The 20,689-nt window shown below is 36.9% G+C and overlaps 1 protein-coding gene across 1 annotated transcript in view; it reads left to right on the top strand.

Annotated features, from left to right (window-relative positions):
* The window catches only part of LOC115217910 (endoglucanase E-4-like), a 27,250-nt gene extending 7,192 nt beyond the window's left edge, over positions 1-20,058 (top strand). Inside the window, exons 4-10 of the mRNA XM_036507961.1 lie at positions 1,100-1,259; positions 3,819-3,930; positions 5,926-6,076; positions 7,405-7,549; positions 8,533-8,698; positions 9,737-9,924; positions 19,717-20,058. Of these exons, the coding sequence (XP_036363854.1) occupies positions 1,100-1,259; positions 3,819-3,930; positions 5,926-6,076; positions 7,405-7,549; positions 8,533-8,698; positions 9,737-9,924; positions 19,717-19,766 (972 nt within the window). The 3' untranslated portion in view covers positions 19,767-20,058. The remainder of the gene's footprint in view (positions 1-1,099; positions 1,260-3,818; positions 3,931-5,925; positions 6,077-7,404; positions 7,550-8,532; positions 8,699-9,736; positions 9,925-19,716) is intronic.
* The last annotated feature ends 631 nt before the right edge of the window (positions 20,059-20,689 follow it).

Genomic DNA, 20,689 nt, shown 5'->3' with positions numbered 1-20,689 from the left:
AACTTTTCTCTAAAGATGCTTACACTTTGTCAAACATGCACACTGACATTGCACATCTGGCGAAGCATACTGATTTCATTTCTTTCAAACCTATGCATGACCTCATCTGTCACAGCCCATGTTCCACTGCCATACAGTGTAGCTGTTCACACACAGGCATCATACAATCTGCTACATCAGTCATTAAGTATGACTCTTTCATGAACCACCTGATTTACAATACAGGTGACTAGACCATAACCTAAATGTATATATGTATGCATATATGCATGCTCTCTTCTATTTTAGATTATTTGAACTCTTCCCATAACGAAGGAGTTGGTTTCTAGCAAAGATACAAAGCTCCATTGTTAGAATGTAGATTACAAAAACAAGTTCACATTTTGAACATTATGAAAATCTTGCATATTTTTACTGTTCCACTTACAGATTAAATTTGTAATGTGTGTATTAAATGGTTGATTTCTTTTTTTAGTACTTATAATTTAAGCTTGGTACTAATTCTATTGGTCTCTTGTGCTGAACCACTTAATTACAGGGATGTAAACAAACCAGCACTGGTTGGCGAGCAGTGGTGTGGATAAACACAAAGATAAAAGACACACAAATAGATATAGACGTAAATTTATAAATGTATATGTGTATCATCATCATCATTATCATCGTTTAACAACCGCTTTCCATGCTGGCATGGGTTGGACGGTTTGACTGAGGACTGGCATGCCAAATGGCTGCACCAGGCTCCAATCTGAGCTGGCAAAGTTTCTACAGCTTGATGCCCTTCCTAGTGCCAACCACTCCAAGAGTGTATTGTATATGTGTATGTATATGTATATATGTACATATACATGTATGCATGTATGTATGTATGTATGTATGTATGTATGTATGTATGTATGTATGTATGTATGTATATATGTATGTGTGTGTCTGAAATAGGTTCCTTTCAACTTACATCTACCAAATTCATTCACAAGGCTTTGGTCAGTCTGGGGCTATAGTAAAAGACATTTGCCCAAAGTGCTGTGGAGTGGAATTGAACCCAATCCATTTATTTTATTTATTGTATTTATGTTTTTTTTTCTTGTCCCGCTTTCAGGTTGGCAATCCTTACATTGACCACAGTTATTGGACAAGAGCCGAAGATATGACCATGGAGAGACCAGCTTTCAAGGTTACAAAGGAGAATCCAGGAAGTGATGTCGTAGCCGAGACAGCAGCAGCATTAGCAGCCGGAGCTATGGTCTTCAATAGAACTGGTCAGCCATAGCCGCTGCCACACCATAAGTCCAATAGTTTGTCTGAAAACTTGACCACTTTAATTTCTTAACAATAAAGCTTCTCAATGAGGATTTAATCCAGTTAGACATACAGTTGACCGATCGTATAAGTAGTGGTGATGGGTGGAGTGTAGGTGTTGTTGTGGTGGTCATTTAGCCCAGGTCAGCTATGTTCAAATAGACTTCTATTCTGCAGGTAGTCAAGACCTAATGACTAAGCGTAACTTGGAGATCTGTTGTTCATCCTTATCCTTCTGTTATACTTTAACTTCTCAACCAGCACAAAGCCACTTCTCTCACAACCACTCCTTCACTCAGCTGAGGGGTCTTTACCTTGCAAGTTAACTTGATGACTGCTGGTGCTGCTTTCACATAAAAAAACACCCAATACACTCTGCAGAGTGGTTGGCATTAAAAAGAGCATCCAGCCATAGAAACCATTCAAAGCAGACAATAGAGTCTGGTGCAACTCCCTGGCTTCCCAGACCCCGGTCAAACCATCCAACCCATGCCAGCATCAAAGATGGATGTTAAATGATGATGACGATGATGGTAAGGATTATATATATATATATATATATATTAATCCAGCTGTAGAAACACTGCCAGATCAGACTGGAGCCTGGTGCAACTCCCTGGCTTCCCAGACCCCGGTCAAACCATCCAACCCATGCTAGCATCGAAAATAGACGTTAAACAATGATGATGATAATGATATATATACACATACACATATGCAACAAACGTTTTCCAGCTTCTGTCTACCAGATCCACTGATAAGGTATTGGTCAGCCTATTACTTTAGTAGAAACACCTATGTTCCCACACAGGACTGAATCCATGTTATAGGAAACATGCTTCTCAACCACACAGCCATGCCTGTGCCTATTGTCATTCTTGTACTTGTGAGCCTCTCAGAATTTAGGAAGAGGAGCATTTTTTTTAGAGAGGTCCCCTGTCAAATATTCAGTCTCTTCTTCTTGACCTTCCAAGTACTAGACCAATGTTCCAGTTAAAACCAGCCCTTAGAAGCCTTACCTATATCATATCTCCATTTAGCTAACTGCATGCTCTGACCTACAGTGAGGAATTGTAAGGATGCACTTTCAACAGTCTTGACACATTGTCTCCGTAATGAGCTTATATCATTAATTCAACCAGTATTCAGATTGTGGCAAAGTTTTCAGGAACTCAATGTTTCTGTAATGTAGGATCAGATGCTTCTGGTAGGATCAGTGAGTTAGCAGACTTTGTAATTAGAAACATTGAGATGTTGAGAATTCAACAATTTCATTTAAGGTTATTGGTGAAGTTATGTATGTAAGAAGAAAGTATTTTGAGATTCATTTGAGTGAGTGTTAAGGTATTTGATGTAATGAGGTGGTGGTGGTGGTGGTGGTGGTGAGGGTGGACAGGGAAGAATGCTCAGTTAATTAATATTACTGATCTAATGAAGAGAGGAAAACATAGAAGCTAAATTATTAATGCCAGTCAATCCAGGTTAAAGCAAAGGGAGCTGACATCCAGCTTTTATGTTTCATGCAGATGATATCCCCAAACAATTTTCCTCAATTACTGGAGAAGTTAGGGCTGTTTTATGAAAGAACATGGTGTATGAATGTTGTTGTTGTTAAGCCACAGATCATCTCTGACAGAGAAGACATTGAGTAAAGTCTTCCTATTGATGACTGCCCTGCTTTTTTTTTTACATTCATATCTACATCATCAAATGTGTCTTCTTTAAAGATGAAAAATTATCTGGAAGATAGTTGTCTGCTATTTCTAGCCAATCAAGCGACCTCATAGAGGTTCCCCTTGTCAGTTTGCCTAACAAGAGATGTATTCCCTTGTCAGCAAAATTTGTGGGTCAGTTTCAATTCTGTATTGAAACCTCTCCATTTTATTAACAACATTAAGAAAATTGAGATAACAATGAAGATCACATAATCCTTTAATCCTTTAGCATTTAAACCAGCCATAACCGACCCAAATATTCCACCTGTTTTATAGTCAAACTGGCCAGATCCTACCTCTCGTGCCGACCCTACAATGTCATTCTAAAAGTAAACAGTCATCATCGAAATCTTGAAGCTACAAGATAATGCATGATTAATTAAAACTGAAGTGACTAAATGAACATTACATTTGACAGAGTAATCCGAATGCTTAAAGGGTTAATCCTCTCCTTCTTAATACATGAGGAGACGCTGAAAAGTTCCTGGATTTGGGTAAAAGAAAATACAGGAGGATCGGTTAATTATGATTTTATTCAACATATTCCTTTCTCAGATTCACACACTTACTGCAGCGGTCCTTCAGTTTTTCTAAGCCCTGTAAAAGAACTCGCAGGGTTGGGCCCCCAACCAGGCCTTTTGTGATACCCTTAAAGCCAAGAACTTTTTAGCACCCCTTTGTATATACTATCCCACCACCACCGCCACAACCATTACTTGTGCCAATGTATCAAAACTAATTTTTGTACTCGGAGTAACAACATTGACTCATATTTTGTTTCTTTTTTGCATCTTCTACCTTTAGATAGACTATACTCCACCCAGCTGCTGCAACATGCTATTCAATTGTTTGAATTTGCAGATGAATACCGGAAAAAGTATAGCGACAGTGTTCCAATTGTCAGAGAATTCTACCCGTATGTGTATTCCTAGTTTCTTACATATTTCTTTGAGAATTGTCATCTACAATATAACTTCTCTCTCTCTCTCTCTCTCTTGTTTGGTGGAAGATCATGCACACAATCTGGTTTTTAATACTATTAGTCTTTGGGTGACTTCAGTATATTTTCCTCAAAATATCTATCACAGACCATTGAGTCCCTCTCCACCTATATTTTTTCTTGCAGACATTAACTAGTGGATAAATATTCAGGTGGGACATCAGTTGTGTCAATGTCACTGTTTTATGATTTAAACCTACAAATGTCATCTTCATTGCATCTCCTCCTCTGAGAAATTGAAATATATATATATATATATACATATGAAAAATCGATCTTACTTCTTACTATTTTAATGTATCTTTTGGAGAAGAAATGCTTTATGTTTCAGATACAGCTAATCACACATCATTCACAGAAAGAGTGAGAGAGAGAGAGAGGGACAGAGAAATCTGTGTACAAATGTCTGCATACATACACACACTCATAGATAGATAATTTGTATGCATGTCTATACACACATATACTTACAGATACACACACACACATATAAAAATGCATATAGAATGAAAAATGTTGCTGCTATAGTAACAGTATTTGAAAACAGCTTTTAAAATTAGAGATATTTTTTAAAATTATTAAAATAGATTGCCACAGGCTGAATATGATTAAAAATGTTAACACTTCCATCTGCCATATTGGCTCTTTAAGCAGCACAACTGCATTTTGGCAATTAGCAATATTTATTGCTGGATTTGTTTTAGCTTGAACTAAAATGTTCCATTTTGAGTAACTGTTTGACATTTTCCATTATTTTGAATACTTGAAATTTCCCATTTGTATAAATGTCAAAATATTCATTTCTGTGGAGTATTCCTAATAGATTGATCTCTGATTTGTTGTTTGTGTACCCTGACTCTATCAATTAATTTTCTCTTAATCTGTAATCCAATTTCGTGAATTACCCAAAATTCATATTTCTAAAGAAATTCATAGCAGTTTAAATGACCTTCTAACATCACATCTCAAGATTATGAAATCGCCAGAATTATAATTATGCTCAATTGTTATAGGTCTTACATCAAGCAGTCAACAATTAAGTAACCTACTGGACATTAAAACCATTATGCAAATTAGCTCTTTTCATCAGAGATTGTATGAATTCTTTACATGTAATTTCTAAAGAAAGCACACCTGGAAATAATTCTAGTTAGTTGGGATATGAAAGCCCTCTATACAAATATACTGCACAAATTAGGATTGCAACTGAATTATGGACAAATAAGTGCCCTCAAATAAATGTGGTTTTTCTAAAGAATCCATCATAGAAGGAATATGACGGTACTAGAATATTAGAAGAGTAGTATGTCTACTATGTCTTCTTTTTTTTGTTTTTGTTTTACTAATAAATAAAGGGACAGCAATGGTTACAAAAGTCACCCCCACTTTTAACAACACTTGTGATGGGGTTTTAGGAGAAAAATCTCTGGTTTGAGATTTCTTTTGGTAAGTTTTTTTAAAGACTTACAGGAAAAGATAACTCAATGACTTTTGTATTTTTGAAATTAAAATAAGAATAGCGTACAAGATACCATGAACAAATTAATAGCATTCATGAATTGATGAAATGATTAAATTCACATATGTGTAAGTGTACATGTGTGTGTGTGCACGCACACATGCATGCATGCCTGTTTATGTAGTAAATGTTTCTAATTTAGGCACAAATTCAGTAATTTTGAGGGAAGCAATTTCTAATCAATACCGTTGACCTCAGCACTAGAATGTGCTTAATTTTATCAGTCATGGTGGGATGAAAGGCAAAGTTGATCTTGCCAGGATTTGAGCTGAATATAAAGAGCAAGAAGAAAATATTTTCTGGTCTTTCTAATGTTTTGATGTTTCTGTCAGCTGATCCCTTTGTATGTACTACTGTTAAACTAATTCTTTGACTGTTTTTTTTTTTTCTAGTTCTTCGGGTTACCAAGATGAACTGACATGGGCTGCCATTTGGCTGTATCGTGCTACAGGGATGAAAAAGTACTTACATTATGCTGAGAGAAACTATAGAGGTGGCTGGGTTTGGTCGTTTTCTTGGGATGAAAAGGAAATTGGTTCCATGGTGAGTTGCTTTGTGGGTTTTTAAAAAAAATTCTTTGGTTACTTAGAAATAAAAGCTGCTGATAATTCAAGTTGATAGAATATACTGGATGACGAAATGATGAATCAAAGGTTTGCGTTGTGACATTAGGGTCATATTGTTTCCATGGACAAGATATTTAAATTTCAATAAATCTATATATCTGGTTAGCTATAAAAGGATATATTTTACCCTGTTGTATCCATAGCTGTGATACTTCACTATTTATATCACAGTCCATCTAACTGTAAATAGGAACTATATATATATTATTTCTTTATTACCCACAAGGGGCTAGTCATAGAGGGGACAAACAAGGACAGACAAAAGGATTAAGTCAATTACATCGACCCCAGTGCATAACTAGTACTTAATTTATCGACCCCGAAAGGATGAAAGGCAAAGTCGATCTCGGCAGAATTTGAACTCACAACGTAACGGGAGACGAAATAGCGCTAAACATTTCGCCCAACATGTTAACATTTCTGCCAGCTCACCGCCTTAACTATAGATATAACAATGCTATATACTTCAATAGCTAGTATCCATGGTGAAGACAATCAAGTACCAACAAGTCACTCTAACTAAATAGAAGCTGGTATCACAGGCTTATGTAGTTAAAAGTATTGCATCTATGCCCAACAATCTTAGTTCTCAAAAATCTTCCACCAAACCTTAGTCACAATTTATGATCTTAACACTAGCTTAATGATAACGAAGTGATTTTACTAAATTCTTTGTTATATTTAAAGTTAATTGAAAGAAACACAGAGCATCTCAACAGAAATACTGTAACAAAAGGGTTAAGCTGTCAATGGCTCAGTTCACCTAACTGCAAGTAGGTACCACAGGGTGATCTAATGTACTTTACTGCATGAAAGACTAAAACCATATTGGCACTCTATTTCATCAAACTGTGGGAAAATGAAAAGTAAAGACAGCACTAGCTGGAGTTCATAAAATGATGTGCCTGAAGATCAGAAGGCATTTTGTCAGCAGACTGCCCTCCCTACCACACACCACACTTTTAAATAATCCAATAATATGAAGCACTGAGGGAGCATCTGTGTAATCATTTGATTTGCTAGAAATAAATTTCCCTCAATTCATACCTTACCTACTTATAAAATGAAAGGACAAATTAGATAATGTAGTTTATGATATACTGTGTGTGAAATTAAAGCCGAATGGTCACAACTGTAACGTCTTTGATTATAGATCTGGTTGGTCAGGGCTGACCTGGGGCTAAACAATAACAACCCAACAACAAGTAAATAACTTTGAAGAACTCTGAATTTGCTTCTTTGTAGGTTTTGCTCTACAATTTAACCAGGAAGGCAAAATACAAACGGGATTTGACTCAGATTTTACAAGATTGGTTACCTGGTGGTACTCTGCCCTACACGCCGAAAGGTTTGGTGTATAGGTCATCATGGGGAGTGCTCAGGTATGCAGGTAAGTCGGCAAAGGAAACAGTTTTGTTGGTTTATTCAAGTTAAATACTGACAGTGAATACCTGAACATGTTTTTGCTTCTGCATTTCAAATCTATTCAACATGTGCAGATACATGTTTATGTAGAAGATTCAGGATGTATTAAACATGTAGTTAACGTTCATGTGTAGGCACAGTATGACCAATTGATTAAGAAGCCCACTTTGCAACCATGAGGTCCTGTGGCTACAAAAATGGGCATTTATGTTGCACTTTGGACAAATGCCATTTTCTTATAGCCTTAGAAATTGGGTAGATGGAAACTTTATACAAGCCTGTTAGTCATTTCTAAAGACAATAGTTATTGTCACTGATACCTTAACTCTGTTTGCAGTTCAGTATAAATCCTAATAATTGTTAATGAGCATTATGCAATCTCTGAAGATTTGATAATGTAAACTGCTTTTAAGATTTTCCTTGTAAAACATATTTTATTATTAATGAAATACATGTAAGATGACATAACTAAATAATTTGTGAACCAACTTTTGTTTTGTCTTAGTGCATGACGTGCACACAAATGCATACATATACAAATATATATATATATATATATATATATATATATATATATATATATAATATATATATATATTATATATATATATATATATCATTATCATTAGCATCACATCTTTCCATGCTGGCTGGCATGGGTTTGACTGAAAGCTGGTAAGCCAGGGTGGGTGAGGTGGGGGCTGCATAAGTTCCAATCTGATTTGACAAGGTTTCTACGGCTGGATGCCTTTCCTAATGCCGACCACTCTGATAGTGTAGTGGGTGCTTTTTACATGCCACATCACAGGTAAACTCACTCATGTATGTATATGTATATATGTGTTACATATTTATCACATATAATTACATATCTATCAATGAACATTGAAGTTATTTGTTTTCTCTTTTGATTTTTTTCTTTATTATATCTTGAACATATTCTTTCAGGAAACATGGCATTTATTGCTCTTCTGGCTGCTGAATCTGGCTTAAATTCAACAGTCTATCGGTACTGGGCTCTTCAGCAAATCCACTACATTCTGGGAGACAGTGGCAGAAGTTATGTTGTAGGGGCTGGTCACAACCCACCAACGAGACCACATCATGCTGGAAGGTAAAGAACATTTTTTGTTTTGCTGTTAACAGTCAAATCTATTACATACATATATACATACATAAGACGTTTGCTTCCCAACTACATGGTTCTGGGTTCAGTCCCACTGCATGGCACCTTGGGTGTCTTCTGCTATAGCCTTGGGCCAACCAATGCCTTGTCAGTGAATTTGGTAGGCAGAAATTATATGGAAGTCCATTGTATGTATGTGTATAAGAGCATGTTTTTGTGTTTGTCCCCACCCACTACCACCTGACAACTGGTGTTGGTTTGTTTCTGTCCTCATAACAGAGGAGTTCAGCAAAAAGAGACCAATAGAATAAGTACCATTTCTTCCGGCTTTATGTTCTGAGTTCAAGTTTCACCAAGGTCGACTTTGCCTTTCATCCTTTCAGGGTTGATAAATTAAGTACCAGTTATACATTGAGGTCAATGTAATCAACTAGGCCCCTCCCCACAAATTTCAGACCGTGTGCCTCTGGTAAAAAAGAATCGTCATCGTCATCATCATCATCATTATTAAGGTGGCGAGCTGGCAGAATCGTTAGCATACCAGGCAAAATGCTTAGCAGTATTTTCTCCATCTTGATGTTCTGAGTTCAAATTCTGCCAAGGTTGACTTTGCCTTTCATCCTTCTGGAGTTGATAAATTAAGTACTAGTTGCATACTGGGGTCAATGTAATCGAATTAATCCCGCCCCCAAAATTTCAGGCCTTGTGCCTGTAGTAGAAAGGATTATTATTATTATTATTATTATTATTATTATTATTATCATTATCATTATCATTATTATTATTATTATTATTATTATCATTATTATTATTATTATTATTATTATTATTATTATCATTATTATTATTATTATCATTATTATTATTATGAATATTATTATTATGATTATTATGATTATTATTATTATTATTATTATTATTATTATTATTATTATGAATATTATTATCATTATTATTATTATAATAAAGACTAAATGAATTTCTTTTGTATTTCTTTAAACAAACCCATTTCTATTTTATTTAAAGTTCGTGTAAGGTGTCTGGCCCTTGCTCATGGGATGATTTTGAGAGTAAGGGTGCCAACCCCATCGTACTGTATGGTGCTGTGGTTGGAGGTCCCAATATAAACGACAGTTACACTGACGATCGTTCAGATTTCATCCATAACGAAGTGACATGTGATTACAATGCTGGTTTCCATTCTGCAGTATCAGGTAAGGGATGCTATTTCACATGTCTCTCTGTCTGTATCATCCTCATCATCATCATCATCATTTAATGTCCACCTTCCATGCTAGCATGGGTTGGACAGTTTGACAGGAGCTGGCCAGGTATGAGCCTGCACCAGACTTCTGTGTCAGTTTTGGCACTGCTTTTACAGCTGGATGCCCTTCATAACACCAACCTCCCAGCAAAGTGGACCGAGTGCTTTTTATGTGGTACAAGCACAGGTGAGTTTCAGTTTGGCATGGTTTCCACAGCTGTATGCCCAACCAAATGCTAACTGCTTTACAATGTGAACGGGATGCTTTTTGCAGGGTCACCAAGTAACTTGCATGTAAGCAGGTATGTATGTATGTATGTAGGTAGGTAGGTATATCCTATATACTTGCAGTTTGGTTGATGGCTATGTAGCATCTGGTGCTTCATATGCAGAGAGGATGAGATCCTCAGTCTCTTGGGATGTAAAAAGCATTGTGCTCATTGTCCATCTTCAAATGGACCACACCATCATTGGAGGGTGCCATGCCAACTTGCTGAGGCAGTTATGAAAGGCTGTCAAGACCAAATGTCCAGGAAAACTGATGAAAGGGATCTTGTTTCATCAGGACAATATTCTACCATATAAGTCCTTGGTGTGACTGTGGCATTGAACTGGTTGATCATTCTCACTGTTCTCCTGATTTGGCCCCATCTGACTATCATCTGTTCCCCAACATGAAGAACCCTTGACTAGGAAGCACCAGCGTAGCTAGAGTGTGTGTGGTCTTTCTGTTTGTCATCCCTGGACCCCACAAAAAAAAAACACGTTGCTTGCAGCAAACCCAAAAGTGCTGCCCAGGGGTGGACCATCCCGATCCGCAGCTATGCTGGTGCTAGGAAGTTTCTTCACCAATTGGATCCAAGCACTGCAACACTGATGGAAGAAGGGTGTGGACTGCAAGGAGGATTATGTTGAAAATAAATCTCATTTGGTCACACTCCATGAGAGTATCTTGGTCAGCCAATGATCTTTTCAGCTGACCCTTGTAGGGTCAGAACCAAGTGAAGATGACAAAAAGAATACAGATTGGTATGTTGTGTGGTCTTTGGTGCAACTGGTTTACATGCAGTTAGCAAGCTTATAGAGGCAGACACCATTGTAGTAAAGGGAGAAGAGGCAGAGACAGGAATGTGCTGGCAAGCAATTCAGTCAGTTGGAATTCTTTTGGGTGTGGTCTAAGATTTTTTGTGTGTGAGAGAATGGAAGGGGGAGAGAAAAGTGTGTGTGTGTGTGTCATTATTCCACTGATGAAAGCTTCTTACTTAAGCTATGTAAGGCTCAGAAACCGTTCAATGGTGTAATATTTTCTGATCCTAAATAGAAATCTTGGTTTTGAGGGGGCAATATAGTTTTGGTAATTTGATGATGCCTTGAAATATTAGATATTTTAGCAATTTTCATGGTTTTCACTGTGTTGGACACAAACATATATAGAATTGTATATGACATGTATAGAATTGGGCATACCTACACAAGTGTGCCCCACTGTCTTGAAAAAAAATATTAAAAGTAAATTGTCTAAAAAAAGTGAAAGTAAATTGTGATAGAAGCTGAAAGTAATGAATAATTGGTATACTAAAATTTCATACTGCACATTTGATATCTGATGGGTGGGCTTCCTATGTGGGTCTTAACTTCTATGCTCATCAAATTGCCAACCATTCACTCAATTCTGTTGTTCCAAATGATGATGGTATCCATACACAGACAAAAGGCGGCGAGCTGGCAGAATCGTTAGCATGTCAGGCGAAATACTTAGCAGTATTTCGTCTGCCGTTACGTTCTGAGTTCAAATTCCGCCGAGGTCGACTTTGCCTTTCATCCTTTCAGGGTCGATAAATTAAGTACCAGTTACGCACTGGAGTCGATATAATCGACTTAATCCGTTTGTCTGTCCTTGTTTGTCCCCTCTGTGGGCAGTAAAGAAATAGGTATCTATACACAGACAATAGAAGGGTGATGGATGCTCACCAATAAGAAACTCAGGTGGTAATGTGATGTAGTGTGGTCATGAAGAAGGACTTGTTGTCAGAATATGTACATCATTTATTGCTACATTAATACAGATGTAAATTTTGTGTGAAACAATGTATATTACGGGTGCGGGAGATCTTCACCAGAAATTCACATTTAGGCTGAGTTTTACACGTCTATGCATTATTCTATGTTTCTTCAGCTATTACACCAAGATGAGTATCTAGCTGTGAGAACATCTATTAGTAAGAGTTACACTGGGTTAAGAAATGTAGCTGTAAGGATAGCTATTACTGAGAGTGGAATCCACCAAGGACTAAATTTGCTCATGGTCCGAATTCACTGAAGCTTTCTCGCGCTAAAACCAGCCGTGATCGTAGACTCTGTTCACAAACAGTCCCAGTTACATTGCTGGACTACCATTTAAACTGTCGGCTGGACTGAAATGGGGTCCATACACTTAATAAACTATATAGGGTCGAATTCAACTGTTATAGAGGGACTAGTGAAGATTTATTTCATGTCCTCATGAACATATATCGTGAAAAACTAGTCATGAATCTCATTTTGTGTATCAATGACTGTTATGTTTTCCTGTAAATGTGATTGTTTTAATTTTAAATAGGATCTTTTCAATTGAAAAGATCGCTTAAGGATATGTACGGATTTCATGTTATATTAAAATATGAGTACGTTATATTAAACGTGTGTCACATACATTGTTTACATGAAATTGTGGGAGATTACTAACATTACTTTCGGTTTCTAACACAATTTACTTTTCGGACAATTTACTTTCAGTTTCTTTTAACAACTGTAAACTACAAACCTGGTTTCTTGGGTACTGTTAGCAGAGTCCACTCCGTTACAAGCATTTCTGGTTTGAAGAGAACTTCTCTTTCTCTCTCTCTCTCTCTCTCTCTCTCTCTCTCTTCTCTCTCTCTCTCTCTCTCTCTCTCTCTCTCTCTCTCTCTCTCTCTCTCTCTCTCACACACACACACACACACACACACACACACACACATTAGGCTTGGAGGCCCAGCAAAGTGTTAAAACAAGACCCTTATTTCCTGATTAAAAGATTAAAACTAAATTAAATGACGTCAAACCATTTGAATTTTAGATATCGTATAAAGTAAGCGGGGTTTTTTTTGTCACGAAAACAAAACGGTAAAATTATGTGGAAGGAAGGTGGAGAGAAAGAGAGGACGTGGTATAATGGAGCTGCTGTCAGATTGCTAAAACATCATATTATATCGATCAATCGGTACATCTTGTTTCAAGATTGCACCACCTACCCTTTTCCTTTTATACTTGCATTTATCATCTTTGTTATTATTATTATTATTATTATTGTTGTTGTTGTTATGCAGGAGTGTTCTATTTAGCTAGTCTATGAAGGAATGGTCACTTATCTTTTAAATAAATAACCAGCAACACTTAATACCGCATTTATATTTACGTTCTGTCTTTTGTGTCTAATCGTGTCTATCTCTAGTTTCTAACTCGACGATCTATTGTAGAATACATTTTTTCTTATGTTTTTGTCTTTCCTCTTTTCTTCTTTTAATGGTAGATGAAACCGCTTATTTCCTTTATTCAATTGTTTTTTTCCTAAAGACACTTAAAGCGATATAGCGATTTCAGGCCTCAAATATCTAATATACACGTTGGTAAAACTTGCTATAAATCAGTAGACATCTTCGATTTGATTGTTCGATACGTATTATTAAAATATTTGCTAGAAAGTACAAAAGAAAAAAAAAAAGAAAGAAGAAAAAAGAAAGAAAGATATAAAAGAAAAGATAATTATCGTTATATTGGTCATTGAATTGTTAAAGTGGTGGACGAAATACCTTGTGGTATTTAGTTACGGCTTCCTCCTTTCTGAGTTCAAGTCCTGCCGAGGTCAACTTTGCTTTTTGTTGCTCCGGGGTCGAAAGTACCAGTCAAGTACTGGGTTTGATTTAATCGACTAACCTCTTCCAACTAAAATTTCAAGCCCTATGCCTCTGAGAGAAACATCATCATCATCCTCATCATCATCATTAGCATCACGGAAGGCGGCGAGCTGGTAGAACCGTTAGCATGTCGGATAAAATGCATTATGGCATTTCTTCTGATTCTTTACGTTCTGAGTTCGAATGCCATCGAGGTCGTCTTGGCTTTTCGTCATTTCGGTGTCGATAAAATAAAGTACCAGTCATGTACTCCTTCCCTGCCAACATTTGAAACCATTACGATCATCATCATCATCATTGTTGTCAGAGAACACAAGCTGTTATATATCCCGTTTAACCCTTGGTCATTCCCTATGAGAGTCATCATACGGCTGGAGTTTCGAAATAGATATCACACTTCATGGGATAAATAGAGGGCAAAGAATTGAGTGGGATGTTTCCTTTATTTTTTTATTTATTAAATTTTTAGCATTTCTCGTTTCATACAGAACAACAAATTGGATCTTTTTGGTTTAAATCACTATCTCCAGTTTTGTTCCAGTTGTTTTTAAATTTGGTATATAGATTAAGTTTTGTATACCAATTATGAAAATGAAATTCGTTTGTCCTTTAAATTTATAATTAAAAAGTTGTGGCTGTGTGGTAAGTAGCTTGCTTACCACATGGTTCCGGGTTCAGTCCCACTGCGTGGCACCTTGGGCAAGTGTCTTCTACTATAGCCTTGGGCCGACCAAAGCCTTGTGAGTGGATTTGGTAGACGGAAACTGAGTTCTTCGCTTACTATATATATATATATATATATATAATATATATATATATATACATATATTATGTGTGTGTTTGTCACCCCAACATCGCTTGACAACCGATGCTGGTGTGTTTACGTCCCTGTAACTTAGCGGTTCGGCAAAAGAGACTGATAGAATAAGTACAAGGCTTACAAAGAATAAGTCCTGGGGTCGATTTGCTCGACTAAAGGCGGTGCCCCAGCATAGCCACAGTCAAATGACTGAAACAAGTAAAAAGAGAGAGAGCCTTTAAAGTTTGCAAAATTTGGGTATTTTAGCCAATCAGAAGCGAGTATTTTACACATGGCGTGAAGTTCTGTTAGTATAGTAAGCAAAGAACTCTGTTTCCATAGCAACCCAAGAAGTGTAACCACCAGGTGTTCCACACTTGTTTTCGACCACCCCCCTTCTCACTACTGTGACAGATGATGGAAGAGGTAGCGAATACGTTGTTTTCTGATTGGCTGAAAATTCTGAAAATTATTAAACTCTGAATACCTATAATATTTTCGCAAAGTTTTTCTGGAATAAATGAATAACAAATTCGGGATCTTTACCATTTGACTGTCAGATTTAAAAAATAATTTTTTGTAACTAAACTTTTTCAAACTTTGTATACTTGTAGAACGTGTCACATAAAACATCTATTACTCTTGGCGAATACGACAACTTTAACAAGAAATAACTTCCAAAATACAGAATTTTCTCAACAACGCCAAGAGTAAAAGAGGTTTTATATGACACATTCTACCAGTATACGAAGTTTGAAAGTGTTTAGTTACAAAAAATTATTTTTTAATCTGTCGGTCAAGAGGTAAAGATCCCAAATTCGGATTCAGCGTCACAAATTACATCTATGGACTACGTTAAAACTTTTTAAAAAGGATTTCGACATGCAGTGACTGAAACCACAAAAGATCTCAAAAAATATTTTACTTTCCAAAAATTAAATAAAAAAATATATATTCTGCCACCCACTTTAGCGCTTTTCCTTTCCAAAGAAGAAGTGGTAACCATTCACAAACTCCTCCGAAATATAATCACAAGCATTGTGGCTATGAACCATCTCGTCTCTCTTTTTTTTTCTTCTTTTTCTCCAGAAACCTAAAGTAGGTCGACTTTGCCTTTCATCCTTTCAGGGTCGATGAAATAAAGTATCAGTGAATCGCTGCTATCTATCTAATCGTCGACACCCACCCCCTCACTAAAAGTTGCTGGCCATATGCTAAAATTTGCAGGAATTATTTAATGTGGTCTTAATTCTGTTGAGGTCGGCTTTTGCTTTTCATCCCTACGAGGTCAATAAGATAAACACCAGTTTAAGCATTGAGGCTGATGCAATCAATTTACCCACTTTCTCCTAAAATTGCCAGCTCTGTGCCAGAATTTGAAACTTTTATTTAATGTGCTGTTATTTGATTGTGGAATATAATTCGAGGGAGACTTGGTTGCCATTTCTGACAGATCGAACGACTGTGTAGAACAGGCTGGGGCAACTCCGTTCGAGAAGTGGACCATATGAGACATGATTCACCATAAAGCAGGCCACACTGCTAAAACAATTCAAGATAATTTTTCGTTGAGCGTGCCATTCAGAAGGTCCCGCGGGCCGCAGTTTGCCCACGACTTAAGCCTTCCATATTGGCTCGCTCTGTAGATGTTATTTTAGATATCGGTGTTCTTGTTGTCTTTATCGATTACATGTTATCGGTTATTATAATCATATACATACACATATTCACACGGAAAGGCTTCAGGTTTATTTTTGAGCGTCAGATAATCAATAACTCTTTGATATAAACTTTTCTCCACTTTTGTCGTTGATAGCCCGGCATTTTCAGGCAGAGTGGATCAACGAACGAACTCTTTCAATTCACACATATATCAATTAAGACTCTTGACTACGTCTTTGTTTCCTGGCTTTTTGTTGTACTTTTTTTGTTACCTTCTTCTCACACACCACTTTCCATTTACTAGCTGCTCCCCGCCGCACATAGACACACATACGCACGCACTCATATGCACAGACACACATATGTACGAACACACACATACAAACACAAACATACAAGCATATATGCACACAAGTACGCACGTTTGCATATACACACATGCATATACAAACACGGACGCATACACACACACGCGCACGTACAAACATAAACTCACGGATCTTTTCATATACACACACATGCACAAGTACGAACACGCACACACATACCCAAACATGCAAACACACATACGCACATATACATACATACAGACACACACACTGGTACGTAAGCACTCACACATACACACGCACGCACACAAATGCACCCATCTACACACGCACATACACACACACGTACACACTCATACACTGATCCATTAAAGATCAACTTGAACAAACAAACAAGAATGGGTTTTCGTTTGCCTTTTAGTGAGCAAAAATTTGTCGACATTTTTGTAAAGTAAAAGCTTTTTAATCAGATACAGTTTACAAAATAAAGATTTTCCTACAAAAAAGGAGTCATTTGTGTCAACATGTTTCTGAAACATCAACCAGTTTTTCATTATTAGTTTTTAACACGTTTACACCCATTACGGCTCTAACCACTATTTGTTTTTGTTGTTTTGGCCATACGGCATTTTAGTTGGAAAAAAAGAATATGGAAATTTTCATATTTTTGGCACAAGACCAGCAATTTCGGGGGAAGGATGAAAGTCGATTATATTGACCTCAGTGCTCAACTGGTACTTATTTTATCGACTCCAGAAGGATGAAAGCCAAATCAACCTCGGCGGTTTTTGAATTCAGAAACGTCAAGATGAACGAAATGCCGCTAAGCATCTTGCCCGGCGTACTAACGATTCTGTCGGTTCACCGTCTTAAATGCATTAATAAGTATTTTTTAATGTTTTTTTATCCTTCTATAATTTGTATTATTTGCTCGTGATCGGTTTTAATCTTTCTGGAGGACAATTTAGATTTCTACTAGGATTTAATGAGGAAAAGCAATCCAGTGGCTGACGCGACTCTCAAGAACCAAAGGCGGGAGGGTGTTTTTTTTTTCCATGTATACCTCAATAGAACCACCATAAGCTACAAACTTACTAGATTTGAATGCCAAATATGGACAATCACGTAAGATAGATATACAGTATAATGTTGGGGAATAGTTGGTAGCCAGATGGGACCAAATCAGGAAATAAGGCCATTGATCAACCAGTTGACAGTCACAGTCACGCACAGCAGCCATTGAAGTGAAGGACTTATGAAACAAGACCCCTTTCGTCTATTTTCCTGGGCGTTTTGTCTTGTTAGTCTTTCATAATTGCCGCAGCATGTAGAATTTCAATGGACAACTTAGAACCACGGAAAAATAAAATATAGAAAGTTCACAATCAACAACTGCAGAATGCACAAACACGCTCACACAAACAAGCACATTGAGCGCATACATCTATACGTCCCATCTTCAGCTGTCAAATGGATATCCTTATGGTTTCGACACCTGGGCAGTACCATTCAATCCGACAGTGATATTTAGTGTGTAATTCTTGGAGATAGAGCCGGACATACTCTGGTAAGGAAATGAGGTCTCTATGTATATTCATAAATGAAATATTCTTGATATCACTATATATCACTGTATATCTTTAATATATATGTGTGTGTGTGTGTGTGTAATGGGTGATATTAATTAGTAAACAATAATATGAGATGTCGGCGTAATCAGTGTATAAGGATTGGTTCTTCATTGATAGTCATTATGTAAAGGTGAAAGAACACTGATTGAAGTTGTGAAGAAAATATTTATTTACCGTTATATCAAATATACCATGCCTCAAGGGGCAGGTGATAAAATCCTAGAGCGTGCGAAGTAAAAAGGTTGATTTTGGCCTGTGTGTTCGTATTGTAGTAGTAAACCATAGAAAGAGATATGATAATGTGCAGAGAAGACAAAGTGAGAGAGTGTGGGAAGTCTCATGGCTGCTGACAGTAGATTTCATTTGACCATTGTCTTTAGTAGCTGCCTTGCTTTGGATCACGATTCTAGCGTTCTGCTCCCTAACTGATGGTAGCTGTCTGACTCTGTTTGAGTTGTCACAAGCCGACTAACTTAGTTGTCACCAAGTCACTGATTTTTGCTTGGGGTTCTTGCTTTTATAACTATCCAGAAGGATAGGCATATCGTTGAGAACAATAGAATTAGTTGGTGGTCTTGTTAACTTAATTCTAGCTTTTGGTGAAATAGAAGGGGTTAGAAACGATCAAGTGGTGAAGACATTATTTCAGCCTAGCTAAGGCAATCTGGAAAATATAAAACTTCGTCACAGAAAAACTATTGTTCCACCGTGAGAAAAGTTCTGTTGAACTGTTTACTTGAAATTTGGTTATGGTGGATCGAATCCACTTCATGCTTGCAAGATGCACTACATATATATATATATAACCATGACCGTTGCTAGCCTCCTCTGGCTCCTGTGCTGGTGGCATGTAAAAAGCACCCACTACACTCATGGAGTGGTTGGTGTTAGGAAGGGCATCCAGCTGTAAAAACACTGCCAGATCAGACTGGAGCCTAGTGCAGCCTCCTGGCTTCCCAGACCCTGGTTGAACCGTCCAACCCATGCTAGCATGGAAAACGGACGTTAAACGATGATGATGATGATGATGATATATATATATATACACACACATACATACATACACATACATACATATATACACATATATATATATGCATATACATACACACACACACATACACACACACGCACGCGCGTGCACACACACACATACACACACACACACATATATGATGTTTTATAAACAAATAATTTCTTACCCTCAAGAACTCACTATTTTCAAAATGCAATTTTAATTTATTAATTTGTAATTCAAATGATTTGGGTATGGAAACAATTATAGGTGACAGAAAATTAACAATATGTTAATAAATCAATGTTTATCTGTTAAAACTCCATTTTCTTCTTATCATTTACTATATATTTGTTACATTTTCTTTTTAGGTCTAAATTATTTATTTTCAAGAGGAATGTTAAGAGAAGGAAAGCTTTGAATACTGATCAACTTCGATATAACTCAAGCACGCGGAAAACTTGTACTTCAAGTGAAGGTCAGCTTATTGTACTTGTTATTAACGAAAACAGAAATATTTTGGGGCATATCTCTGGATATATGTAACTTTTGGGGTAAAATTTCAAATTTTTAACATGTCTTAAATTATTGTGTAATGTGTCTGTCTCCTTCACAATTTTTATTTAACTTTATTACGCTTAATTCATATTTCCTAATACCTTTGTATATGTTTGTTTTATTGTAAACATAAATGGGCTTTGTTGGCAATAAATAATGGATTATTGTTGTTGTTGTTGTTGTTGTTATTAAGACGGGAAACTGACAAAACTGGAAGCACACTGGGTAAAATGCTCAACAGCATCTTGTTCGTCCTTACGTTCTGAGTTCAAATTTCGCCAAGGTCGACTTAGCCTTTCATCCTTTTGGTGGGGTCGATAAATTAAGTAGCAGGTGAGCACTGGGGTGGATGTAATCATCTAGTCTCCCTCCCGCCAAATTTCAGCTCCTGTGCCTATAATAGAAAGGATTGTTATTGTTATTGTTGTTGTTGTTATTAAGGTGACAAACTGGGCAGATGCTTAGAGGCATTTCGTCCATTTATGCGTTCTGAGCTCAAAACCCGCCAAGGTCAACTTTGCCCTTCATCCTTTCGGAGTCAATAAAATAAGGCTCCAATCAAGTATTAGGGCAGATGTAATCCACTTACTCACTCCTCTTTAAAATTGCTGGTTACAAGAACAACAAGAATGAAAAATATGACAGAACAATTTCTCCATTTGGCACCTTCTAAGTCGAGTAGCTGCAACATCGGCAGCACCATTAATTAGTACACCACAGCCACCACCACCACCATGACTTCAACCCCTTTCCCAGCAACACTACCAACAACACCCCAACTGCCAC

The sequence above is a fragment of the Octopus sinensis genome, linkage group LG12 (genome assembly GCF_006345805.1).
Source record: "Octopus sinensis linkage group LG12, ASM634580v1, whole genome shotgun sequence".
Taxonomy (NCBI): Eukaryota; Metazoa; Mollusca; class Cephalopoda; order Octopoda; family Octopodidae; genus Octopus; species Octopus sinensis.
Note: the sequence above shows the minus strand (reverse complement) of the source record. Positions and strands in the feature narration are given on the sequence as shown.